At 48.1% G+C, this 27,211-nt stretch overlaps 1 protein-coding gene and 1 long non-coding RNA gene across 10 annotated transcripts in view; both read right to left on the minus strand.

Annotated features, from left to right (window-relative positions):
• The window catches only part of LOC142771973 (DDB1- and CUL4-associated factor 1-like), a 149,023-nt gene that overhangs the window by 109,413 nt on the left and 12,399 nt on the right, over window positions 1-27,211 (minus strand). For all 9 annotated transcript variants that reach the window (XM_075874008.1, XM_075874007.1, XM_075874006.1 and 6 more), the window contains exons 6-7: window positions 2,365-2,553; window positions 1,572-1,787 (exon numbers count right to left, since the gene is read on the minus strand). In XM_075874008.1, coding sequence (XP_075730123.1) covers window positions 1,572-1,787; window positions 2,365-2,553 — 405 coding nt within the window. The remainder of the gene's footprint in view (window positions 1-1,571; window positions 1,788-2,364; window positions 2,554-27,211) is intronic.
• Window positions 3,917-27,204, minus strand: LOC142771976 (uncharacterized). Its single transcript, XR_012886219.1, has 2 exons — window positions 6,098-27,204; window positions 3,917-5,778 (listed from the first exon to the last, which is right to left on the minus strand). It is a non-coding gene; the product is annotated as an uncharacterized LOC142771976 (long non-coding RNA).

The following is a 27,211-nucleotide window of genomic DNA, read 5'->3' on the forward strand; positions in this document are numbered from 1 at the left end:
ATAAATGGCTGGCCATTCACATGCTGGAGAAGGGTCGCTTCGTGTTGTAGTGGTTAGCGTTGCGCACTGAAGAGCGCGAGGTTGCTGGTTCAACGCCCCGCTGTGGAACGTCGTATCCGTAACAGAAATACGTCCCGAAGCCGAGGTGGACCCCGGCATAAAACACTCTCGTGTTAAAAAACATCCACTTTTCTTCAACTGAACTCAGCTTTGATTCAAAATTATTGCGATATGCTAATTTACTTTATAGCTTTTTAAGTTCAGAAAAAAAATCTTGCTTACCGAAATACACATGAAACATTTTGTGTTTGTAAAAGCTACACCTTATACAAAAAAAAATAATGGCATATTTGAAATCGGCACACCAATACACGTAAACACACCCAAGTTTCATCATAATCAGTCAAGAAATAAACTTTTTAAGAGCAGTGTGTTCCCTTTCTTGGAGAAAAAAAAAAAGAACTGAACTTGAGCTTTATTTCACTTCCATACATGGTACAGATAGCAGAAACACAGACAAAAAGCCACATGACGGCTGGACAAGGTCTGTGTCCCTTTTTTTCCTACCAAGTTTTCAAGGATGACCAAAAATCACAGCACTATTATTGTATCACAAACTTTTTCATGTTTTGCTGAACTGTTCTATCAGTCCAGCTTATCACATTATTAATGTCAAAGCTGTACCCCCCCCCCTTCCACCTCCCGCAACTACACAACCACACACACTTGATATACAGTGAAACCTCATTAAAATGTATCTGCTGGGAATGTGGCATAACTACCGCACTAAATAGTAGTATGCATTGACCAACACGTACAAATCTGCACGTTTTGACAAGCACCATCCCCGCCAACAGAGAAATAATAATCGTGCCACAGCAAATATTACCTCAAATGCCATCAAAGCTTTTCCATCTTTTTTCTAAAACGCGGGAAAGATTCCAAAACTCATGCAAGGCTGCCAATAACACGGAGCGGTGATGCTGAGCATTATGAAACTATTACAGGATCTGAAAAAAAGAAGGATACAATTAAGGGCTTGTTTTCTTCGTTAGACACGATATTAATGTGATCTAACAGACAATCGTGCCAAGGAAAGTATAGGGAATGTTATATGAGGCAGCTGTAGTATAAACGTGAAGAAAGAAAAATGGATGAAAAGATAACTAGCCCACGGCAAATTATCTTTTCATACACTTCTCATCTTTTCATCCAAATGATCCGGTTCGAGCTATGCCAAGACCGATGAAAAACATTGTCGCAGCAAATATAACCCAGCAGTGACTCCGAGATTCGTAACAGAGGTGTTGCACTGTAAGTGCTCTGCTAGTATATGGAGTTCTGCAGGAAGGTAAATGGGTGTCGAAAAATACCGCGTTGTAACCAGTCCTGCGCTATTTGCAGTTACATTATAAGTGGCCTTCACTGTAAAATATCATTGTAGGTCAGCACTCGTGTGTCTTGAGCCTTCTGTATGTTTCATCTTCTGTGCCTTTATATCATTATGTGCCTCTACATCATCAAAAAACAGCGAGTCCAGAGACAAGAAACGGGAAACAGCCGATATTTGCCTGGTTCGAGCCGATCATGAGCGGTTCCAGTTCGGCCCAGCTGCTGTTGGAACACTCGCTGATGAGAGGCGTCTCCGAGGGGCTCTTGTGAGACGACCCCTGCTGCTGCAACGTCGAGGCCTGCTGAGGCGTGGACAGGGGCCCGTCTGTGGCCGCGCCGTTGAGGTGGCTGAAAGGTCGCTCCGGCGGTCGGCACATGATCTCTTCGGGAGTCACCTGCGAGCAGAATGTGGAAGAGACACACCAACAGAATTTGAGTGCAGGAGCCCAATGAGCATGACCTTGATCGGGGAAAGTCGTTTCAAAATCGACAGGGACAGAGAAGAAGATGGTAGGATGACATTGTGACGCTCCTGAACTGGCACACTGAAACCTCGATATAACGAACCCAAGTATAACAAAATATTATAACAAAGTAAATATAGAATAGCCTTGACATAGATATTGTGTTAGGCATATACTCTTATACAGAATTTTTGGATCTAACGAACTTATTTTCTTGTCAGATGCAACTTCGTCATAACGAGGTTTGAGTGCAACTAGAAGATCTCATTGCGATACAGTTTCGGAAGTACTGGCGGCTTACATCGGTGATCGCTCGGAAACCCCCATAAATTCCCGTTGATTACTCGTACGAGCATTGCCGTACTAGCACAGTAACAACTACAGAAATATGTTCAAGAATCATGACCATAGTTATGAAAAGACATGACAGCGGAGGATGTAACTGCTCAGTCTAGTGTTGGAAAATAAAAGAGCAGAGAGTCATGGCGATGGCACCACTTTTGCTTGCCTGTGCGAGCTCCCAGAGTCGTCGCAGCATGGCGGGCACCAGGCGGGCGTTGGCCTCCCGGTAGTTGGCCGCAATGTCCTGCACCTCCATGGCTGCCGCCAGCAGGCCAGTGGCATACGCGTGCAGTAGCGGAGGCGTGCTCTCTGACTCAGCCCATTGGAGAAGTCTGCTCACCAGTCCTTCCGTGTCCTGCGAAGCGCAAAATGATCAGTACATCGCTTCCTAGAAAATCCTGCTAGGCTCTGTATTTCATCATGGACAAGTGTTCATTATAGAGCGCATACAAACTCATGCCCCGAGCAGCAAGATTTCCAATTCGCTCCTATGTGTGGTTTTAAACCCAGCTCCGCTAAGAGCACTGCCACAGCAATGAAAATATAAAAAAGAACATTTCTTTGCAAGAGTTCAGCCGTTGAGCTCTGAAGTGCTTGAGCAGAGAATAAAAAAATTTGGCCAGGTTACAGTGCAGGTTACACTGCAAAGGTCGTTGAAAGACAATAGTCTTGCGTCTGGAGAGAGTGAACAAAACGTTTATTTGATGTTCTGCGCAAGAAAACCGGTGAATGGTATTCTGGAGGCGCTGTGTTAGAGTGCCTTGAGCGCACAGCGAAGGCGAACGAGCACATCGTCACGTCAAACGTGAGACATGAGCACCATCTGGCAGTTATCTTGGAAAACGAAGCGCGTGCGCGGCGTGCGCGCTTGTCTTAAAGGTGATAAGGTGTAGCACTCAAGGCGACGGGTAGGTGCCATCACTGTGTCGTCTTAGCAAAGCATTGGAAACACTTGCCTTTTCGTGCAGGCCTTGCATAGTCAGCGCAGCATTATAAATGCTACGTTCCTTAGAATTACTAACGTATGCCTTTTCTAGTACAAGACACAGATGCAGAATATTGACGTGTCGATATGGTGCCTCAGATATGCACAATAATGGCGTTTTAATTGACAATCGCATAAGTATGAACGCTGAATTTTGAGCACTAAAGGTGGGCGCTACGGATGGGGTCGGCCGTTTAAGTATCCTTAAGGGAGGACAAACAGAGAAATGTACAAACAGACAGACCGACCAAAATATCTCCATCGAAGCTCCCCAAGAAAGACTATCGTCTTTAATATCCCGACACCGCCAAGGACATTGCTTGAAGTAGGAGGCCACGGACTATGGTGCCCACTACACAATACAGGTAACAAGACAGGACCGTTCACTATAGATGTGCAAATAGGAAAATCTTGGGTGTGAATCGAATTCGAATATTGAAGCGTGAGCGAGAATCGAATATTTTTTCGAATCATTATCGTGTTATCGTGATTATTTTTGGAATGTTTGAAAGTGAACTTGCGAAAGAAATGTTGCAGAGGATCTTTAACCCAATAATTCCCAGTATGAGAAACATTTTTTCAAACTTAAAAATATTTCTTGGCCATGCTCTTAGAGTCACTAGGAGTACAAATGTTCAATAAAAACCTTGAAGATATAGTCTGTAAATTATTAATGGGATGTTGCATATGTGCAACAATGGGCAGTAGTGTATAAAATGCAGGCCAAGCCAAGTGAAAAAAAACTTTTTATTGCCACCAATTATTTTGGCGAATTTTCAAATTGAAGAAAGCACAAAACTGAAGCATAGCTGTTTGGTGCCTACTGGTGAAAACTAACAAAACAGTTACGGTCTTTGTTGAAACACAACATCACCTTACACTTGGCACACGAAACATAGGTGTACCCTCCTGGGCATGCCTTACAGCGGTTCTGTTTTGCATTCCATGTGGGCCAAAGCTCCTTGCTGTCTCTTCTGACATCCCGGGGGACATTTAGGCACACTATCTTGAATGGTGTGACATTCTGAATTGAAGGGCGCCCTGGTGGTCGTTTGTTGAGTAAGATCAGACTTGTTTCGAGCTCAGAGAGGAATTCTCTCAAGGATGTAGGCGGCCGTTTGTGCTGCTGGAGAATTTTCTTGTGCATGAACCATGCATTAACAGATGATATTTTGAGCGTGTGCCAAAACAAATATATATACCAGCGTTTAGACCTGTTAGAAAAGCGATAGGAGAAGCCCATTTTGTCAAGAAGATCCACGCCACCCATTGATCTGCTGTAGGAAGGAATGATCGCTGGACAATCGACAAAAATGTGCTTTTTCTCCTTGCTGTCCCACCTTTTGACTGATGTAAGCGAGTCAGCACCAATGCAGTTCGAAAGAAGAGTAACAGTGCGGTTGTCATGCCACTTCGCTGCCGCCATTGTCTTTTGGTCACACAAAGTGACTGAAGTATCACAGGTGCCCCGACGTTGCGTTTTCATCAATTTCTCCTCCATCAACTTGCTGCAGCTCAGTCTGTTTTCACGAACCGTACCAATATAGAAAATTCCCATTCTTGAAAGCTCCTCTACAAGCTGAGGGCCTGTGAAGAAGTTATCAGCGACGACTAGGTTGTCGTCACGCTTCGGTAGGCTGGAACACAGCTGGAGCACGACAGCAGCTCCCAACCCAAGCTGGTAGCCACCCTGGCTGCCATAAAAACCTTTGTTGCAGCGCTGGTAGACATCAAAATCATAACACAGACCTGATTCCCCGGAACGTGCCCAAAGTTTTATACCCCATTTACTCTTTGGTTTATTAGGCATGTACTGACGAACGTAGCACCGCCCACAGAAAGGGATCAAGATTTCGTCCACTGCAGATTTTTTTTCTTGGGGCAAGACAACCATGTTGCTGCGCAAGGAACTGAGCCATGGGCGCACTTTCCAGCATTTGTCTTCTTTTACTTTGTCATTGGCTGCTTCATTATCGAAAAAATGCAGGTGGCTTGTGATCTTTTCGAATATGTTATGGGACATTACCTGGGCTACTAATTTATATCTACTTTCATTTTCCCAATGCGCACGAACCCTGTGCATGTTTACAAGTCCCATCCTGAAAAACACGCCCACCACAGGTGTAAGTTTTTCTACGGTGAGGTTTAGAGTGGTTCCATGTTTTTGAAAGTAGTACTTATTGCTTTCATCGACGACAGCCTTTAGCATGGATCGAGAAACAAACACGTCAAAGTATTCCACTGCACTCAGCGGCTCTGCAGGTGGCAGCGGAAAGTTGTTCTCGAAACTACCTGCCTCGATATCAAAATCCTTTTTCACCCATGTGTACCGCCTTTTCATGTTCCGCGGTGTCCGATCTACAGAAGGCGCATTCGTCGAGGTAGCAACCTCTTCCTCAGCTTCTTTTACCTCAGTTTGGATGGCATCTCCTTCATCACTGCTGTCTCCAGACACTTGTTCGTCACTTTTTTTTCATCAGCGGAAAAATCGCTCTCATTAGGGTCGATAACATCCAGCAGGTTTGCATGAACAAAACGCTTCGGCCTCTCTTTTAGAACAGAATAGAATGTTGAGGTTGAAATTGCAGTATGTCCCTGAAAAATTGTTAAAACAGCAAAATTAGCAAACAAACATCCGTTCACACACTCCAAACGAATGCGTGTCACGATATGTAAGACGCGTTTTAAGCAGAAAAGCTATGTTGCATATTTGCAACAATGAAAATTGTGGCATTTAGTGCCCACTGTTGCATATGTGCAACACACCACGTGCAAAAAATATTTTCTCGAACAGAGCAAGCAAAAAACTAACTTTTGGATTCTAGATTACTGTCAAGAGTGTTTCGAACACACATTCAGTGAAAAAAGCAGCGCAGGTTAACTTGAGGGCTCATAAAAAAAATATTTACAGTACCTTGTTTGCGGAGCTCGACGACGACATGGATGCTGCCATTTTGAAAACTGCAGATACGACGAATGTGGCCCCCAAGCGGCTGAAAATTGTACTGCGTGGAACGAAGAACCCTCAAAATAACATAGTATGAACAACTTATACCGGTGCATTAGGATCCTTGCAATCGGCAGGGCACGGACAAGGGTGTTGCAGATATGCAACAAGGGGCAATAATGGGTTAAGCACATTTTTATTCACTAGGATTGTTAAAGTGCTGGAGAGATTGTGCTTTCTAGTTTTGGCAAGGATGAGGCAATGCAGAGGCCGCACTGTATTTATTTACATGATTTGGAGCGACCAATGTGGTGTAACAACACTTTACACATGAAAGAAAAGGGAGCCGTTTCTTCTTCTTCACCCTTATTCAACTTCTATAGAGGCCTAACTGATTTTATGGACAAGGGTGTCGAATTCGTAGTTGCTAATCTGCCCTGTAGACGTCAGTGTAATAAAACATCCTAAATTTCAGATGCTGAACACCTTTGTCAGCTTTCTTTTTGGACTTTCTGCTATGAAACGACTTTAATCAAAGCCCCCCCCTCTGTCGCACAGATTCGAATTAATGCTTTAAGAGTCCATCCATTTACGGCCGTAGCAGAGCTCTAAAGGCAGCTTTGCCGCAATACCAAGCATGTAATGCGGTGAAGCGTGTTGAAAATATCAAGGGGCCACTGTAACGGCACACCTGGAACCAGCGTTGAGTCCATACATTTACAACCGAAGCAGACTCTGAAAAGCAGCTTTGCCGCACAGCGACAATGTTGTGGTGTGAAGCCTAGCAAAAATCTGAAGGAGCCACTGTTAATCAGACGTTGACTGTACAGTAAAACCCTCGTTACAACAAAGTCAATTTATTCGATTCATCATTTTATTGAAGTGTCACGCTGTCCTGACCCCAATGCGTGTATTTTAGACCAGATAACTCGAAGCATGTTGATAGCTTCTTTCGCTTAGAGCAAAGTAACAAGGTGTAGATCTGTTGCCACGGCAATGCTAAAAGCAGGCGAGTGGCCGCCCACGTCGCTGAAGCCCTTGCACACTTTTTTCATCCCCGTCCTGCGCCGAGCAGTCTTTTCTGCGCTGAGCGAGGGATGTTCACACTAGCATCGCCAGGCTAAAAGCGCACCAGTGCAGACTGTTCTTCGCAGCGTGGACTTGACCTTTCATACCGGATGATACTATTCCAGTACTATCCCGTACAGATGCTACTGCCAGAGGCGCTCGAAACTTGGCGGCTGCTCCTTGCTACCCCACTGCCTACGCCGGTGGTGTTGCATGACCAGTTCTGAGCCTTTCCATCCGTGTTTCGAAGACACACATGTGCATGTGTTGTGCGAGATCTGTGTAAACCCGTGACGTGTGTACGCATCGTGTGTGCTTTTAATGACCATCAGGTGAAAATGGCTTGGCCGGTGCCAGCATGGAAATGTCTGGCATTGGAGCAGAAAGTGATACGCGAGGTGGAAAAAGGAGGCTGGCAAAAGTCTGAAATTACAAGACAATTTGAAATACCACGGTCAGCATTATCAATTGTTCTGAAGAATAAGGATGCTGTCCATACAGGACGGCTTCGAGAAGTGTAAGCAAAATTTTATGTCCCGCAACAGCTGGTTTGAACGTTTCGAAAGACGGCATGGTGTGTCTTAAAAATAGATTGTTAGTGAAAGCACAGCCGTGGACCGCGACGTGATGGGCGAATGGCGCAAGCATCGACTGAGCGCGCTACTTCAGCGTTATGAAAATCGAGGTATTTAAAACTTGGACGTGGCGACATTATTTTAGAAACCATTGCCGAAGCGCGCACACACTTCACCAGGCGAGACCTCATCAAGATGTAAACAAAGGAAAGAACGCGTTGCAGTGTTGTCCGTAGCTAACGCGACGGGGAAGGACAAACTTCCTTCGCCGATACTGGAGAAGGTGGCTAAGCCCGTGTGCTTCCACAACGCAACAATACTTTAAGACTGCACATACAGAATCAACAGGTGAGCATGGATGACCGCAGCCGTTTGCAAAGAGTACGCGCACCCGCTCGATCGAAAGTTTAGGGCAAAGCGAAGGCGTGTGCTTTTTGTTACGGACTATTGCCCCAGCCAAGGCACAATTGAAAATCTGCAAGCAATCACTTTGGAATTTCTACCGGTGCTTACGACCGCAATATTGCAGTCCATGGACCAAGACAATATTGAGACAGCACGGAAGTTATATTAGAAAAGCCTTACACAACAGATGCTCGCTGCGTGTGATGCCAATAAGAGATACAGCGTAAACTAATTTAGAGCAGTGCATTTACTATGCCATTCATGGAAAAAACTGGCACCTGCAAAGATTGCATACTGCTTTGCACACGCCCGTTTTTTCTGCTTCGCATAGTGACTGTAAAGATTGCGAAGATTTCAATGAAGCTGTGAACAGCATCATAGCCGGGGATCTAAAAAGCGACATTTAATCATTCATGATGGCTGACGCAGATGTGCCCGTCGTTGCCCCAGCCACAGATGCCGAAATAATAGACTTGCTTGGAGGCCCCAACAAGAAAGATGAGCCGCTAGATGAACAGCCTTGCAAAATACATTACTTACTTGCGTAATTCTCGCACCCCCCACATTGACCGGCAAAAATACGATTTACTTTTTTTCCTAGAGTAATAATCGCACCCACGAAAAATGCCGCAATAACGTCGTCCACTCGTTCCAGTCGTTGATGATCATAGCGTGCGCCATCTGCCGCCATCTCTTAAGCATGAAGCGTACTATTATTGCACGGAGATTCAACCCAATCCAAGCCAAGCCAAAGCGGCAAGTGCGGGTTGCGGCGTGTTTTGTATGTTGTGTCGGTAATCTTGTCATGTTATGGGGCAATACTGAAGCTACACGGCTGCTTTCAAGTTGAAAGTGATTGATCATGCACTAAGCAACGACAACAGGGCGGCAAGTAGGCCCTTCGGAGTCGACAAGTTTTGTGTTCACTACTGGTGATGGCAGCTGAAAGCCACCAAGACGCGTTGGGCCTGCCATGTGCCTAAGGCTGGTATTGATGGTAAACTACCATCAATATATTCTTAAAATATAAACTACCATCAGTATATTTCTTCAAAAGAAAACTGCAGAGGATTCTGTTAAACAGCCATCAGCCCATTACTGACATCTAACGCTTACCTTTTGAGGGCTCCTGTTGAGTGAAGAACGCTACCGCAACGCACACAAGCTTTGCATATGGTATTCTAACGCTTGACTATTTGCTGGCACTTTTTGTGTCTCAAATAAATTTTGCCTTGTGTTGAACCTTATTGGATTTTGATTAGTACTTCTCAAAGCTTGCTATTAGTTGCTGGTGTGTGAATCCCGATTTGCGGCCACTTCGTTTTCTTTTTCACTTTGTACGTTTTCGTGGAAAGTTTTTCCCGCGTAATTCTCGCACCCCCCAACTTCGCACCAGTTTTCCGCCGAAAAAAGTGCGAGGATTACGCGAGTAAATACGGTACCAACAGCAGCGATGGAAGTGACAATTCGCTTTTTGGAGCAGATTCCGGAGCAGAAAAAATGATTGAAGCAGGCTCAAGTGTTTTCAGAGCAGAAAAAAATGGCATACCTTAGTGTTTCTATTGGTGTTTTTGGAGCAGATAGATGTTCCTAACGACTCCTGAAGTCTAAAACATCACTTTAGCAGCTAATAAATATTTATATTTATTATTAAACATGCCGTACGCTAGTCTGCAGCTACCATATAAACCGGAACGTAAGACGAGATATATTCAATAAAATAATAAGCTAAAGTGGCTCCTCGTCTTGTATTTCGGTGTCTAGCCAAAAGTGCGCCGCTGTCTGGCAACATGTGTCTTGCATGTGCTTGAGAAGCCGGACGCGGCCATATCTGCCTCCAAATCCAATCGCAGGCTGTTCTTTCTTTTTCTGTGTTTTCTTTGCATTCGTCATTAGCTTCTGATCTGTTGAGAGTTTTTGCTCCACTTGAGATTGCGCTGCATTTTTAGTGGTATTTTTTTTTTCCGTTCATTGAATATGAGTAGCGGTACGAGGAGGCAGTACTCAGCTGCGTTTTAACTAGATGTTGTTGAGTTCGCAGAAGCAAACGGGAATATGGCTGCTCAGCGCCACCGTGGTGTATCGGAAAAAAAGCGTGCGCTATTGGAGGGTGCACAATGGGAAGCTGCAGATGTACAATCCTCTAAAAATGTCGTTCCATGGACTAAGTGCCCTTCATCCACAGCTGGAGTATAAGCTAGCGAACTTTGTGCAGGAAGTTCGTGCGCGCTCTCTGCCAGTGACCGTGGATACCATTCACAAGAAATCCGTGGAACTCGCTCAAGAAGCTGGGCTCACAAGAGAAGAGTTTCGAGCACAAAACTTTTGGGTGCGTAGATTTATGCGACGCAAAGGATTTTCTCTCCGGCGGCGCACATCAACCTGTCTGAAGTTGTCGGAGGAGTTCGAGGACAAGCTTATGAACTTTCAGCGCTTCGTGAACCGGTTTCGGGTGCAGAACGACTATAGTCAACTGCCGAAAACTGAATGCAAGCAAAAAAACGCATTATTTTACTGATAATTTTCAATGCAAGCACAAAAAAAAAACGCACCATTTTGCTAATATTTTTTAATGCAAGAAAAAGACGCAACATTTCATTGACATTTCTCGGATCAAGAGGGTCAAGCTCAATAACTGCACTGTCGACAATGCAGCTTCCGCCACACATCTTCTTGAACTTGAGGTCATTCCTATGCTTAAAGTTTCTCAGCCAACCATCATTGAACTTAAAATCCATGATGTCCATTCGAAGCGCAAGAGTTTTCGCTTTTTGTTTCAAGATGCAGCCCGAGACTGGCAACGGCTTGGCAATCATTGAATTAAGCCACATGACGAGAGCGTCCTCAAGCTTTAGATGAACACCTTGACTTGCATTCATCTTTTGGGCACCAGACGGTTTTTCGGCCGCTTCCAAGATCTTGTCTTCGTTCCTCAGGAAATCTGAAACTGTTTGCTTGGAAACGACGAACTCCTTGCTCACATCAGCCTGCGATCGGCCACTCTTCACTAACTTAATAATGGCGGCTTTCTTCTCCATCGTCAACCGACGGTACCGTTTTCCGCGCTTCGATGCCATCGGCGAGGATGACAAAGGCGAAGTGGGGGCCATCGCAGGCAAGCGAAATCCTAACGATGTGAACAAAGGAGTTTGCTGACGAGCGTCGAAGCACCTAGGCTTGGCGTTGCAGAGCGCACTTCACACGATCGCACAATCACGCACTAGGCTAGCCAAACACCATGTGGGCTGCGTGAACAAAACAGCGCGAGGGCAGGCGACGGTGCCTCAGGTACTTCGGAGGTGGCGCTGGTAAACATTCAAGATAGCCAGCGTGGCCAGACCAAATCGGTGTGTGACTGTTAGTTCTAGATCGAAGTGGTAAAACGCTTTGCAAAAGCGCTGTGCAGGAAGCCAGAATGGCACGCACGAGCACAAGCGCTAAAGCGAAAGGAACTGTATTGGCGCTGAAAAATTTCCGGGTGGACAGTTTCGATTGTCAGCGAAGCACTCTTGCAAGATAAACACAGCCAGTGTTAGGAATCTCGGAGGCCGTGTGCGTTTCTCCGATAACGATCAACGAGTCCCAGCAACAGATGCCACCACAGTAGACCAGCGCGCTCATTTGTGAGATTGTAATCGTGTGTGACGCAGTTGTGGTGGTTTCCACTGGAGGTCAGTGGTGGTTTCTGACCTTCCGTCGCGTCAAAAAGTCCGGAAAATTGGACTCCGGGGGGTTCGAGCGTCCGAAATTTCAGACTTCCTTATACATTGATTTTATGGGGCTCGTGGCGGTGCCGCGAAGACGTCCGAATTAACAGGCATGTCCGAAAAATCGGCAGTTGACTGTACATGATGGGGCATATTGGCAATGCCGATGACACCCCCGCGTGATTTCACATGCTTTCATCGGCCTCGATCACGCAGCGCGGCGCCAAAGATGTGAAGCTGTTGTCCACAGGCAATGAGCCCTCGCGCTTCACTGTCATGCTGGCATGCACAACAGATGGTAGAAAGTTTCCGCTCTTCGTCATTTTCAAATGCAAGACAATGCCAAAGAAAGTGGTCCCGTCCAGCGTTGTCGTTCGCGTCAACAAAAAGGAATACGTGGACGAGGCCATGATGCTCCAATGGATAAGAGTAGTGTGGAACCGTCGGCCAGGTGCATTGCTGCGTCTTCGTAGCACACTGGTGTTGGACGCGTTTCGTGGTCACTTTACCCACGCTGTGAAACGCGCACTCGACGACGAGAAAATGGACCTCGCCGTGATACCAGGTGGTACGACGTCCACCCTCTCGATGTTGTGCTGAACAAGCCGTTGTTCAAGGTCCGAGTGCAGCTGGGGTCAAAAGTGGATGTCCGGCGACAACCCAGACACCGACGGGCCGCCTACAGAGGCCTCCGATTGCGACTGTTTGTGGCTAGGTGCTTTCCGCCTGGAGTTCCTTGCCAGATTCCATGATGGAAAAGGCTTTCAGGAAATGTTGCATCGGCAACTCGCTGGATGGCACATAGGGCGACGCACTGTGGAAGGCGGCCAGTGACAAACTCTCGTCTTAAAGACAGTGGTGCTTCATCGGACAAATAGAGCAGTTGCGATGGCGCTCGAGGGGAGCTCGGACGATCAGGGTGCGGTGCGACCAATTCGCAAATAAATGTGGTTTGGCAGTTTTGGGTTGTTTCCCCCTTTTTTTTTTTCCCGGAACCTGAACTTAGGGGGTCGACCTATATTTCCACTCGACCTACGGTCCGGTTTATACGGTAGTATACAAGCCGTATACAGTCGTGCCCAAATATGACGGCCCCACTTAAAGTGAACTTTCGCTTAAAAGGAACAATATCCGCAAGACCGTGAAAATATAAATTGGTTCAATAGCACAAAATCACACTTACAACGAACGTTTCGGAGCGCCGCTGATCGGTTACAGCGAACGGTGTGAGCAGTCTGCCTACTTCCCGGGAAACCGATTTCGACCATCGATCAGGCATCGGCGAGGTGCCCATACACTCTTAATGTTGAACGCCGACCCTGCCCCGGCGCAGCTCTAGTAGCCGCTCTGCCCGACCGCTTTTGTTACGCACCCCTTAGTCCTTTTCCCCTCCCCCCGCTACTCTGAGCATTCCGCATCGCCAGACGAGGCCCGTGTTTTCACACTGCCACTGATCTTTCTAAGACCGGTCGGCCGTCTACCCCGTTTTTGATCGCTGGTACTGTCGTTGACGTCGCCGGCTTGGAGTGACCAGACCATTTGCCAACATCGTCGGCCACCGACTGTATCCGATAGTCTGCGTCTACTGCACGCGCGTACGCTACCCTACCGACTCTGATAGTTTGCGATTCGTTTCATGTTTAGGACTTGTTCTCGCTCACTTCGCACTTGGCTCAGCATGCCTTCCGCGCACGTGCGGAAGCACGAAAACGGCTGTAAATTTGCGCGGAACGAATCGCGAAATATCGAAGTTCGTGAGGCCATGCAAACCCGCTGGCGCAACGAAACGATTTTTTGACCACGGCCACCGATTCTTCGAACGCCGCCGCACGCACTGAACCAGGCGGCCATGCTTTGACTTCTGCGTGCTCTAGAACTCTTTCCAAGTTTTTCTACGTGCGAGTTTCGCGGACCTTTCAAGCGAGCTACCCAACCTGCCTCTTTCCCGTGTGTTTCAGTTCAGAAGGTCGCCCTCCCGCCGCACCCTACCATCTCTTTATCGCAACTCCTTGCCCTTCTTTCGCAAGTCTGCTCTCCTCTCTTGATCACAACCCCTTCGCCCGTCTCCACCGCTCCGCGACGGCCACCACGCTGGCTCGAATTAGTTTCGTTTTCTGACTGGAAAAGGGCCCAAAGGTGTTCCAAGCGTTCTGGCATGTGTGTCGCGTGTGCGCGTCTTGCTCGCTCTTGGTGTGCGTGTGTGGTCATGATGGCTGACGGGAGGACTAGCACGCTTTTTCCTGCCGCTCAACAAAACGTCGAAAGTGTGACCACTTGGCTTGAGCGTAATTCACGCGTTAAGTGCTGCGTTGCGGAGCGCTTGCTCATAGCTCTTGACCACCTGGCAGCCAACTTGCCGCTTCGGGCGTCCCGGTATGCAGCTGTGGAGATGGTGAATATTTCGTGGGCGGCGGTGATGGCTACATGCGCACGATACTGTTTTCGCGAGGACGACTTTGTCGATGTCGGGCCCTATGCCGAGCCTGAAGCTTCCGCACAGGACCACTGCGGCGGCCATTTGTGGCAGCGCGTCGTCGACTCCGACCTGGGAGAGCGGGTGGGACATCTGTGGCGATGATTTAATTACGGCCGATGATGATGCAGACACTGTAGAACCGTGCACGGATTAGGGCATTGTGAATGAAGTGCGTGGCGAGAGCGATTTGGAGGAATCGGATTGCGAGTACGACGAAACTTCGCAGTCAGTGCCTCATGCAGCTTATGCCACGGGCCTCGGTGATTGAGCACCCTACCGTTTTAAATGAACTCGAGACCGCCCTTATCACTTCTATTCGAAACACGTGCATCACAGACTTTTTGGGGCATAAAATGTTTGTGTTCTCACGCGCAACTTTCTTTTAAAAGCTGTTTCATTTACTACGAACTTCAGGATACAGCAAACGGATGCCGCGTCATGCTCAGGTTCGTTATTAGTGGGCTCGACTGTAGTAGCATCATTGGCGTAAATCATGGGGTGAGGGTCAAGGGAGTGCAGACTTCCTTGTGTTCAGGCTGGGGAGGACAGCCCTTGCAAGTGTCCCCCTTGAAATTTAGCTTTAGCACATGATATAATTGGGTTAACAGTTAGGTATAGTGCAATAAACTTTTTAAAAGGCTTTCTATCTCTTACTGCATACCCGTGTTAAGGGAAGACACAGGTCTTAGAAGGCCAAAAATCCCGACAAAATCGACTTTTTGAAGAAGACATTTTTGGAATCTGCAACTATTTTTGCACTTATCTGAGAAGTTCTAAGCTTCTCGCGTCATTATTTCTGGCACAAAATCAATCTATAACGCCCCTGTGAGATGAATCTGAGCACAGCTTTTTCCACGCCGAACCGTTGCCGTTACACACGAGCTATCATGGTCATCTTGGTCTCGTTGGAAAGGTCATTCTTGACCTTCAATTTCCCGCCACCAGTGGCTCGCCTTGCTCATTAGTTTTTCAGCAGAAACACGTCATCGAAAAGCAGCATTGCGCGATTCTATTGGCTGCTTGGGGCCCGTGACAAAACCTAGGCACCCCATTGGCCAAGTGGAGTTTCCGGCGTCTGCTTCTCTGCGAAGTTGTCATGGCTAATTTAGCTGTACTCAACTCTTGCGTTATCGTGCAAATATGGTTTTTCACAAGTTTCGTGAAGATCATTTTTTCCAATTGGAAAAGTGCTACAGCACGCATTGCAGCATTCCAAACTTTGCACAACGAAATGCTCTTTCCAAAAAATGTATGTTGTAGAGCAACAAAAATATTGCCACATTCCATTTCCCAAGTTTTTGTTATCGTCCCAAAACACCACACAATTCTCAGCGCTAACCGCGCCTGCAGTTTTCGAGAAGGTTCCAGACTGTAGTAGATCATTTCGATAAGATCACGCCCACTGTGCGAACGGTACAGATTGTTCTGGAACCTACGCCACCACCAGCGATAACGCTAGAACATTCCACGGCAAGAGTATAAAAAGCCGACGCGCTTCGCCGCTTGTCAGTTGCTGATCGAAGGCCGACGCTCCGTTCGCCGCTATCAGTCCGAGACTGCTATCTCTGCGAGACTGCTGCTGTAATTGGACTTTCCTTTTACCGGGCACAGGTTCGCCCAAATAAAAACAGTTCAATCCCAACACGAAGTCTCCTGTCTTCGGCCACGTCACGACCCCGTGACATCTGGTGGAGGTGCTGCTTCGTTCATGTACCGGACGCCCCCTTCAAGCCGTGAACCCAGCCCACGTCACGAAGAAGACACCGACGCCAACCAGGAGCAGCGAACAAGCCGCCGACAGCAAGGGCTACCACCGGAGTACGGACTTCTATTAGACACGGCGCGGAAGACCAAGGCCATGACCGCGACTGCAGCGACAATGACAACCGCAGCGTCCCAGCCCACGATGGTCATGCATCAACCCAGGGAACCACCAATTTTCCATGGGTCATCGTTCGAAGACCCGGAGTCCTGGCTAGAAATATACGACCGTGTGGCCGCCCTCAACCACCAGGACCATGACGAAAAGCTGCGTCGTGTGTTCTTCTATTTAGAAGACACCGCAAGGACCTAGCTCGAAAATCGGGAGTCAACGCTCCGAACATGGGATGTTTTCTGCGGCGCATTCCTGCAAACGTTCGCGAGCGTCGCTCGCAAAGAGAGGGCCGCTGCTCTACTAGAGACCCGGGTTCAGCTACCAAATGAGAAGGTTGGAATTTTCACAGAGGAGATGACCCGCCTATTTCATCACGCTGACCCGGACATGCCTGAGGAGAAGAAAGTTCGTTTCCTCATGCGAGGGGTCAAACAGGAGCTCTTTGAAGGACTAATGAGGAATCCACCGAACACCGTCCAAGAATTTGTATCCGAGGCAACCACCATCGAAAAAACCCTTGACATGCGCACCAGACAGTATAATCGTCGCCTGACTCCAGAATGCGCTGCTGCTCAAACCAGCGACCCCGAAAACCTGCGTGAAACGATCCGAGCGATCGTGCGGGAAGAGCTGCGCAAACTGTTGCCTTCGGCGCACCCTCAAGTGGATTCGATCGCCGACATTGTGCGAGAAGAAGTTCGGCAATCACTTCGAATTCCCCAAACACCGCTGCCCGAGCCAGAAACCATGAGCTAGGCCGCTGCAGTGCGCCACAACGCTTCTCCCCGTCCACGCCAAAACGCCGCCCCGTCGCACTTCCGTAGCCAAACACCACCGCCGCCACCACCCCCACCGACGACCTACCGTTCACCAGCGGGCCAGCGCAGTGCACCGAGGAAAACCGACGTTTGGCGCACCCCTGACCACCGCCCACTGTGCTACCACTGCGGCGAGGCCGGGCACACTTACCGCCGTTGCCAGTACCGACAGATGGGACTGCGTGGCTTCGCCATCGATGCACCACGTCCGCAGCCAGGTGAACGGCCACGAGACATCGCCGACTACCTGACAGGAACTCAATGGACACCCCGAAGTCCTTCCCGTTCGCCGTCGCCCAGCCGCCGCATGTCACTGCACCCCCGGCAGTACTCCGGCCCAACGCGGGGCCGGTCTCCTAGCCCGTATCCGGGAAACTAAGGGCAGCAACCGGTGGAGGTGTGGTTGCTGTGCGACGAACTACCGAAGATCCTCCTCCTTTGACGACGCCGCGACGGAGCTTTCCGAACACAATACCAACCAGGCAAAGCCCTGACGGCGAAAGCTTACTTACCGAAGGTGGCCTGACGACGCAACAAAGAAGCAGCGGAACAAGCCGACGCAGCCGTGACCCGACGCCACGCCCTAACTGTAATGCGAGACGGTGAACTAGCGACCTCGACGTTCTTATCGACGGCCACAGTGTGACCGCTCTCGTCGATACTGGAGCTGACTATTCTGTCATCAGTGGGTCGTTCGCCGCGAAGCTAAAGAAAGTTAGGACAGCTTGGAAAGGCCCTGAAATCCGCACAGCCGGAGGTCATCTCATAACGCCTGCAGAAATCTGCACAGCGAGAGTCACCATAAACGGCCGTATTTATCCTACAGACTTCGCAGTCCTACAGCGTTGCTCGAGAGATGTCATCCTTGGCATGGACTTCTTATGCCTCCATGGTGCTGTCATCAACCTAAAAACAAAGTCGATAACGTTATCCACAGAAGAAGCACTACCGCCGCGCACGCCGTCAGGACACCATGCCTTGAATGTGCTGGAAGAACAAGTCACCATTCCGCCTCGCTCAAGCGTCATTATTTCAGTCGGCGCTCCTAAATCACCTGACTTGGAAGGCGTCATTGAAGGCAGTCCGCATCTGCGGGTCACCCGAAATATTTGCGTCGCAAGAGGAATTGCAGAGCTGCAGGGAGGCAAAGCAATGGTTATGCTCACAAATTTCAGCAATGAGTACAAACATGTGAACAAAGGAACAACGGTCGCATACATCGAAGAAATTGTCGAAGCCACCAGTGCTTTCGCCCTCGCCGATTCTGCGGAACCTGCTCAAAGGAACCAAGCCCCTCCCATTGCTTTCGACGTCAATCCCAGACTTCCGAACGATAAGCAAGAACAGCTCAAGGCCCTGCTCCTGCAATACGAAGATTGCTTTTCGTCGTCATCGAAAATTCGGCAGACCCCAATCACGAAACATCGCATCATAACCGAAGAAAATGTCAGACCACTCCGTCAGAGTCCGTACAGGGTTTCGACGCGAGAACGTGAGGCCATGAAGAAACAATTCGATGAAATGCTGCGGGATGACATTATCCAGCCGTCCAAGAGTCCATGGGCATCCCCCGTGGTGTTAGTGAAGAAAAAGGATGGGACCCTACGTTTCTGCGTCGATTATCGCCGCCTGAACAAAATCACAAGAAAGGACGTGTATCCTCTCCCACGAATAGACGACGCACTTGATCGGCTCCATAACGCCAAGTACTTTTCGTCAATGGACCTCAAGACTGGCTATTGGCAAATCGAAGTCAACGAAAGAGACCGAGAGAAGAAGGCGTTTATAACACCGGACGGCCTCTTCGAGTTTAAGGTGATGCCCTTCGGCCTTTGCTCAGCACCTGCAACTTTTCAACGCGTTATGGATACAGTACTGGCAGGATTGAAGTGGCAGACTTGCCTTGTGTACTTGGACGACGTAGTCGTGTTTTCCTCGAGTTTCGACGAGCATCTTCGGCGCCTTGAAGCTGTACTTGAAGCCATCAAGACTTCCGGACTCACACTGAAGCCAGAAAAGTGCAGATTTGCGTATGAGGAGCTCTTGTTTCTGGGGCACGTTATCAGCAAATCTGGAGTTCGTCCCGATCCACGGAAAACAGCCGCCATCGCCGACTTCCCACCGCCCACTGACAAGAAAGCAGTGCGCCGATTTCTGGGCCTGTGTGCCTATTATAGGCGGTTCGTGAAAAACTTCGCCCGCATCGCCGATCCTCTCACTAACCTTACCAAGGCCGACGTGGAGTTTAAGTGGGAAACGCCGCAGGAACACGCTTTCCAGGAGCTTAAACATCGCCTCCAGGCGCCTCCGTTACTTGCCCATTTCGATGAATTCGCCGAGACAGAAATACATACTGACGCAAGCAGCGTAGGTCTTGGCGCCGTTCTTGTGCAGAGGGCTGATGGACTTGAAAGGGTTATTAGTTACGCCAGCCGATCGCTATCCAAAGCAGAAGCAAATTATTTCACAACAGAAAAGGAGTGCCTCGCCATCATCTGGGCTACGTCAAAATCTCGCCCCTATCTCTACGGCAGGCCCTTCAAAGTTGTGAGCGACCACCACGCATTGTGTTGGCTAGCCACCTCGAAGGACCCTTCAGGTCGCCTCGCACGGTGGAGCCTGAGACTTCAAGAATATGACATTACTGTAATTTACAAGTCCGGCAAAAAAAACACTCCGACGCCGACTGTCTCTCTCGTGCGCCTGTCGACCAACCGCTACCCGACGACCCGGATGACGACTTTTTCTTAGGAACGATAACTACCGACGACTTCGCTGAACGACAGAGGGCCGACCCGGAACTTAAGGCCCTAATAGAATACCTCGAAGGCAGGACCGCCGAAGTCCCGAAGGTATTCAAGCGCGCACTTGCGTCGTTCTTTCTACGAAACGGTCTTCTACAAAAGCAAAACTTTTCACCGCTTCGAGCTAAGTACCTCCTTGTGGTGCCTTCAGCTCTGTGACCAGAACTCCTGCAGGCCCTGCACGACGATCCGACGGCAGGGCACATCGGTGTGTCTCGCACGCTCGCGAGGATACAAGAAAGGTACTACTGGCCACGTCTTACCACCGACGTCACTCGTTATGTGAGAACATGCCGGGACTGTCAGCGACGCAAGACACCGCCGACAAGGCCAGCGGGACTTCTGCAGCCAATTGATCCACCTTGCCGACCTTTCCAGCAGATTGGTATGGACCTACTGGGGCCGTTCCCGACGTCGGCTTTCGGAAACAAGTGGATCGTGGTAGCTACCGACTACCTCACCCGCTACGCCGAGACAAAAGCCCTGCCAAAAGGCAGTGCATCCGAGGTAGCTAAGTTCTTCGTCGAAAATATCGTCCTACGTCACGGCACCCCGGAGGTCCTTATCACCGACAGAGGAACGGCATTCACTGCCGACTTAACTCAAGCGATCTTGGCATACAGCCAAACAAACCACCGCCGGACGACAGCGTACCACCCACAGACCAACGGCCTCACCGAGCGGCTTAACAAGACGATCGCCGACATGCTGTCAATGTACGTCGATGTCGAACGCAAGACGTGGGACGCCATTCTTCGGTATGTGACCTTCGCATACAACACGGCAGTGCAGGAGACGACGCAGATATCTCCATACAAATTGGTCTACGGAAGGAGCCCGGCAACGACGCTCGATGCCATGTTACCCAACGTCACCGACGAAGAAAACCTCGATGTGAGCGAGTACCTTCAACGCGCCGAAGAAGCCCGACAACTTGCGCGTCTCCGTATCAAGAATCAACAGACGACCGACAGCCACCGTTACAACCTTCGACGACGCTTCGTGGAATACCGTAATTACTCGAATCTAACGCGCACCTTTTTTTCGGTTAAGCGAGTTCATAAATCGCATGCGCGTTAGAATCGAGTACGAACAAAAAAATTACGGTCAATCTATTGCCATCGGCAAAACCAAAATGGCCGCCCCCTACGTGCGTCGGCATGGCGCTTCAGCCATTTCTGTCTATGTGTTTCCCACGTGCGGCACTTCGTACGTGTGCTGAGGAGTTCGTCATCTAGTAGTGCATTAGCATCAACGGCGTGGAAGGGCCGACTTTAAAACTCGAGTGCACCACGATGCCGCTTTTAAAAGAAAAGTCATCGCGTGTGCAGAAACGAACGGAAATCGGGCCGCATCGCGGTCGTTCGGAGTTCCCGAAATGTGCGTGCGAGACCGGCGGAAACAAAAGCAGAAGATTGTCGACAGCAAAGCTTCACGCAAAGGCTTCAGTGAACCACAGCAGGGTCGGTTTCCGCAAATTAAAGAGCTGCTCGGCGAGTATGTGCTTGAGCAGCGAGCGGCATAGCGGCCCGTGACGACAGAACTGCTGCAAGTGCGGGCTATGCAATTGGTCTTAGAAAAAGGTCTAATGCGGAGCCACTTTAAAGTGAGCAGGTGCTGGCTAGCTAACTTTATGAAGAGGAAAGGCTTTTCCCTCCGAAGGGGAACATGCATATGCGAAAAGTTTTGTGAAATACGATGAAAAGCTTCACAGTGTTCAGAGGTTCGTCCTAAACTTGCGGCGCAACAACGGCTACCTGCTTGGGCAAATCGGGAATGCCGATCAGACGCCTCTTTACTTCGACATGCCTGGCACCACAACCGTCGAGAAGAAAGGGGCGAAGCAAGTTCGCGTGCTGACATCGATCCACGGTAAAACTACAGTGACGGCAATTCTCTGTTACACGTCAGATGGGCACAAGCTTCGCCCGTACCTCATATTTAAATGGAAGACGCTACCGAAAGGAGTCGTTTTTTCGAGTGGTGTGATCGTGCAGGCCAGCGAGAAAAATGGGTGCGCGTTGCAATCGATGTCTTACATTTTTTTTTTCTTTCGCGGTGAAAATCGGGTGCGCGTTACAATCGAGGGCGCGGTAGAATCGAGTAAATACGGTACCAGCCCGGTGAACGTGTTTAGGTGTGGACGCCGATACGCTGACGTGGACTAAGTGAAAAGCTTCTGCGACGGTACTTCGGACCGTACAGGGTGGTTCGACGTCTCGGCCCACTTGATTACGAGGTTGTCCCCGACAGCATCACGAACTCTCAACGACGCCGATCCCGACGTGAAGTCGTCCATGTCGTGCGCCTCAAGCCGTTTCATGCGCGTTAACAAACTGAACCCGTGTTTTTTTGTATTATTGTTGTATCGTAATTTTTTCATTGTACTTTCTTGCATTATTATTGTACTTTCATCTTTAGTTAAAGCATCGGGACGATGCCTTTTTTCAGAGGGGGGCAATGCCACGTTCCATTTCCCAAGTTTTTGTTATCGTCCCAAAACACCACACGATTCTCAGCGCTAACTGCGCCTGCAGTTTTCGAGAAGGTTCCAGACTGTAGTAGATCATTTCGATAAGATCACGCCCACTGTGCGAACGGTACAGATTGTTCTGGAACCTACGCCACCACCAGCGATAACGCTAGAACATTCCACGGCAAGAGTATAAAATGCCGACGCGCTTCGCCGCTTGTCAGTTGCTGATCGAAGGCCGACGCTCCGTTCGCCTCTATCAGTCCGAGACTGCTGCTGTAATTGGACTTTCTTTTTACCGGACACAGGTTCGCCCAAATAAACAGTTCAATCCCAACACGAAGTCTCCTGTCTTCGGCCACGTCACGACCCCGTGACAATATTTTAGAATGAATAAAAAAGTGATAGGTGTAAAATTTTGGTCACAAGGTGGTAAAAAGTGCAATAAAAAACAGTCTGTAGGCAAAAATATTCAAAACGAAAAATTCACAATACAGCCGAATCTCATTAATTCGAAAACTCTTAATTCGAACTTATGGTTAATTCGAACTCACAATGAGGTCCCGTGAAAGCTATGTGTATTCCAATGGGCGAAAACGCCCGGTAATTCGAACCTGCAAGCACTTGCGACGGTTAATTTGGACATGCCAATCCCCCGGCGGCACCTGTGACACCTCAACGCTGCGCTGAAGGAAATAGGGGAGACCCGCTCAAGTTTGCCCGGCGACGCCAGCGCTTGCCTTTCCCCTGCCAGAAAAAGCGCACAACAGTAGAGCCTTCCGACCCTTCCGCTCCCTTTGGCTTCCACGCATTTGCGAAGCACGCGCTGCACGTGAATTGTCCCTCGTTCCGCGATGTCACCCCAACAGAAAAGGGGATGACATCGCTGCGTCGTCAACTGTCACAATAACCATGCAAACACGAAGAGGTCGACTCCACCAGTGGAATTCTACCGATTCCCAAACCGATGGTACGAAACAAGTAGACGACAGAAATGGATTAAAGCAGTGCGCCGAAAAAAGTATGTAAACAATTTTTTTTTCATAAACATTAGCGCGCGCACAATACATTCAAAATTACGTGTGTTAATTCCAGCGTCACCGTTTCTCTAATCTATCGAGTTACTGGGAGATGCACGTCCCCATCTTAAACGTATAGATTTTCAGCGCCCGTCTTTAGAGCACTGTTAAAAAATAGTGAATAAATATTTTATGCTGCTACTATTATTCGATATTGTTGGGGACGTAGTAGTTGAAGCTGTGTGCACATGTGGTATTGGTAATGTGTTGTTATATATTTTTAAATCTACGTAGCGCCGACGGAAGTGTGTGGTTGCCAAAAGCTTGGAGAACTATCAAAAAAAGAAAAAAATGCATTAGCCGTTGTTGCACGTCCGTTGGCAGATACAGTGAGCTAGTTGTTACTGAGTGTGCAGGGGCAGCCCGAACAACACGGTGCATTTTTGATACGTGACCAAGATAAAAAGCCTTTATAGCAATGCGCTCTTCCCCTGCAGATTAGACACACACAAAAAAGTTTCTCTGAAAGCTGGGCGCTCATCACGATGGTACGCACGCTGTTCGTGAACTCAAAGTACCCGCGATGAGAACGGTGATAATGCAAGGAAAGACACGCGAGATAGATGTCAATTATTGTTGTGGGTCAGAAAGAAGCCCCAAATAGACCATTTATTTTTGAAGTGTTGTGTATACACCGCACGATAACTTGGGTAGGTGCTAGTAAATTAAGGTATCCCAACTAATAGCAGTCACAGCGCAAGAACCGCTTAACCTAAAGCACGAGAAGCGGCCTTACCCATCCATCCAGGAACAAATATAGTGCATAGTACACAGAGTAAACCAAATAAAACAAGTATATAATAATGAACGTACAGAAAGTTTTATTCACCTCTAACGTCGTAAACAGCGTCGTCTTCCACTTGCGAAACGCACTTCGCTCTGACAAGGACTGCGTCGTTTGCTACAACTTGCTTCGCTGCCCTTTTACTAAATTGCTGCCACGAAAAAAAATCCTCAATTGCGGCATCCTAATAAATGCGGACAGAGCGCACCGCACGCGATGCGAAACTCTCAAAAACACGTGCACAACGCGTGGAGCGCGAGCAAAGAAACGCGTTTTCAAGGCAGGTTGAATGGGACAGCGGAGGGGCGAAGACTCGAGTAACCAGTTTTCTCCCCGCATTGACTGACAGCGCCACGCTCCGCAGCGCCCCCCTCGGCGTGGGTCTCCCCTATGGAAAGGAAAGAAAAGGTTGCGATAGAATGTTTGCTCTCTCTCAAATGCCGATCTGCGACGCGCCCATGTCACGCTTCTCCCTCTTCCGTCCCTGCCACGTAAAGACCCTTCTCCTTTCAATGCTGCATGCTAAGAGAGAGAGAGAAAAAGCTGTAGCTGGGTTGAATGAATGTGTGATTGAAGGAAAGGAAAAAGGCACTATCTTCTGCAGCTCTTGCCCTTTGCGGGATCACGGCTCTGCGCCTTGAGAGGGGGGGGGTTCTCACATGCTGGTGCCACGTTCCCCCTTATTCCGTCCCTGCCACGTAACCCTTCTCCTCTCAACGATGCCCGAATAGAGCAAAAAAAAAAAAATAATAATAATAAATCAAGCTGCCGTGAAGTGTTGGTTTTCTCTCAAACGCTGGTCTGCTTCTCTCTGCGTGGAGACGCTCCTCCTTTTTTGTCCCGTGCTGGCCATGCTGCGGCGGCAAAAGGCTCCGCTATGCAGTCGTTGTCGTAGTCTTTAGAAAGTGTCGGTGCTGAACGTTTCCGCGCGCAACTTCTCTTGCTAGGGGAATGCTGAAGCCGAAGTAAAAATGCTTTGCAAGCTGTATGCAAAATTGATTGACCCGCTGTAAGGCAAACGTGCGCAGACGTACATCACCGATTACTTCAATTAATAACAGATGTCCTGCGATTTGTGAATAAATGCAAGTCTTCTGAAACTCTGCCCTCGTATGTTAGCTAAATGCGCATGCGCCACTGCATGGAGAGCCCTCCGTTTATTTAGCTTTTATTAATTCGAACTTCTTTTAATTCGAACAAATTTTTGGGTCCCTTCGAGTTCGAATAATCGAGATTCGACTGTACAAATTTTGTAGATAAATGACCCAGGAATAGTATAAAAATAATGAATGTTGTACAAAATGTTTCTCTTTACACAGACAAAGAAAATCAGAACCGAGGTGCTGCTTCGTTGCTCGTGCCATGTTGTGAAGCATTGCATGGTTTTTTGTGAGACACAAGTGTACTTGCACATTTTTTCTCACAAAATTTTTGTTGTGTTGCGATAAGAGTCACCTTGTGTTTCAATAGAGGTAGATGGATGCCCACAATGTGAATAAGCCCTCTATAAATGAGATGCCCAATGAACTTCGCTATTTCATCTAGTGTCGCCTCTTCCCATGAGACACCTTACACCGGATAGGTTGGCATTCCAATATATGCATCCAAGCATATTTTTTTAGATTTTCGCACATATCGTATTAAAAAAAGTACAATACCGCCGCAGTTCTAAAACGTTTTGCACTGCTTCGTAGTCAGGGCCAAGATGCGCTTCGGGAGCCTTCTAGTTAGGAGAATCTCTGCAGCGAACGCCAGCCCACAGCGCTCCAGCGAAGTGTGGACCACACACGTAACCAGAGTAGCTATAAGATTGTGTGCAAAGGTTAGAAACTATACGCACTTGCGGCGGAGGAAACTACTTGAGGGTGTAAACAAAACAAACCCATGAACGACTGTGGATGTATCAGGCTGATGCAAAACATCGTCGCCATAAAACTTGAAGCTGAGGTGCTGTCATCCTCGAGCGCTAAGCTCGTCGTCACTCAATTCAGGTGAGGTTGCAAGACAGTTTCGAGCAGCACATGTGTTTTTCAGCGTTCATGCACACCCATGCGTGCGTGACGACGACATCAATGGAGTGACTAGTGACACTAGATGCGACCTTGTGTTTGATGTAATGATGCAAGCAAAACCAAAGCTGCTGTAAACTGTTATAAGAGGCCACCTCAACACTTTAAACACACTGCAGACCTTCGCAAATATTTTTTGTAGAACAAATTTTTCCTGACTCCTAGGAACAGCTTTCTATTGAATATATCGCATAAATTTCTGGCTATCACTACTGCTCAACATAATAAAATTATGAAGCTCACACTTCAATTAAATATTTGGCTTGCAAAGGTTATTTTCGATACACAACTTTGATGTTACTGTACCATAATTACGAGGTGCACACGCGTTTGTCAAGTTCGCCAGCCTAGTGCACTTTTCCAACAATACACACACATTGGTTTGGCAAAGGTCTGTCAAAAATCACTATATTGCCGAAACAGGCAAATTCAAATTGATTCTGAAAGTTCAGTGCCTGCACTAACTACCAGAAAGTGCCGAGTGCACGAGAAACAAATTCAACATGCCAAAATCGATGATCCAAAAGCGTCGATCACCGGTGATCGATTTGGATAGGCGTGGTAACGAAAGAATTAAGGGGCAGTTGCCAATACCGAATTACTGCTCGTAGCGAAATTTTTTGCCACCCCGCCCTTTGTTATAATGAAGGTTTATTGTATTTGTCTACAGGAAGTTTCAATGCACTCCAACCTTGTTATAACGTATCTAGATATAACAAAATATTGATTATAACGGAATAATTTAAGAATAGCCTTGCAAGATGTATAATGGTAGGGAAAATATGTTCACAACATATTTTCCCACATAATGAACATATTTTCTTGATAGTTGCAACTTTGCTCAAATGAGGTTTCAGTGTACTTCGAATAGTAATGTTCTGGTGCAAATCGACCCAAATAGCAAACTAAATTCGAACTACTATTGGTGTTACTTTTTCAAACAATAC

The sequence above is a fragment of the Rhipicephalus microplus genome, chromosome 9 (genome assembly GCF_043290135.1).
Source record: "Rhipicephalus microplus isolate Deutch F79 chromosome 9, USDA_Rmic, whole genome shotgun sequence".
NCBI lineage: Eukaryota > Metazoa > Arthropoda > Arachnida > Ixodida > Ixodidae > Rhipicephalus > Rhipicephalus microplus.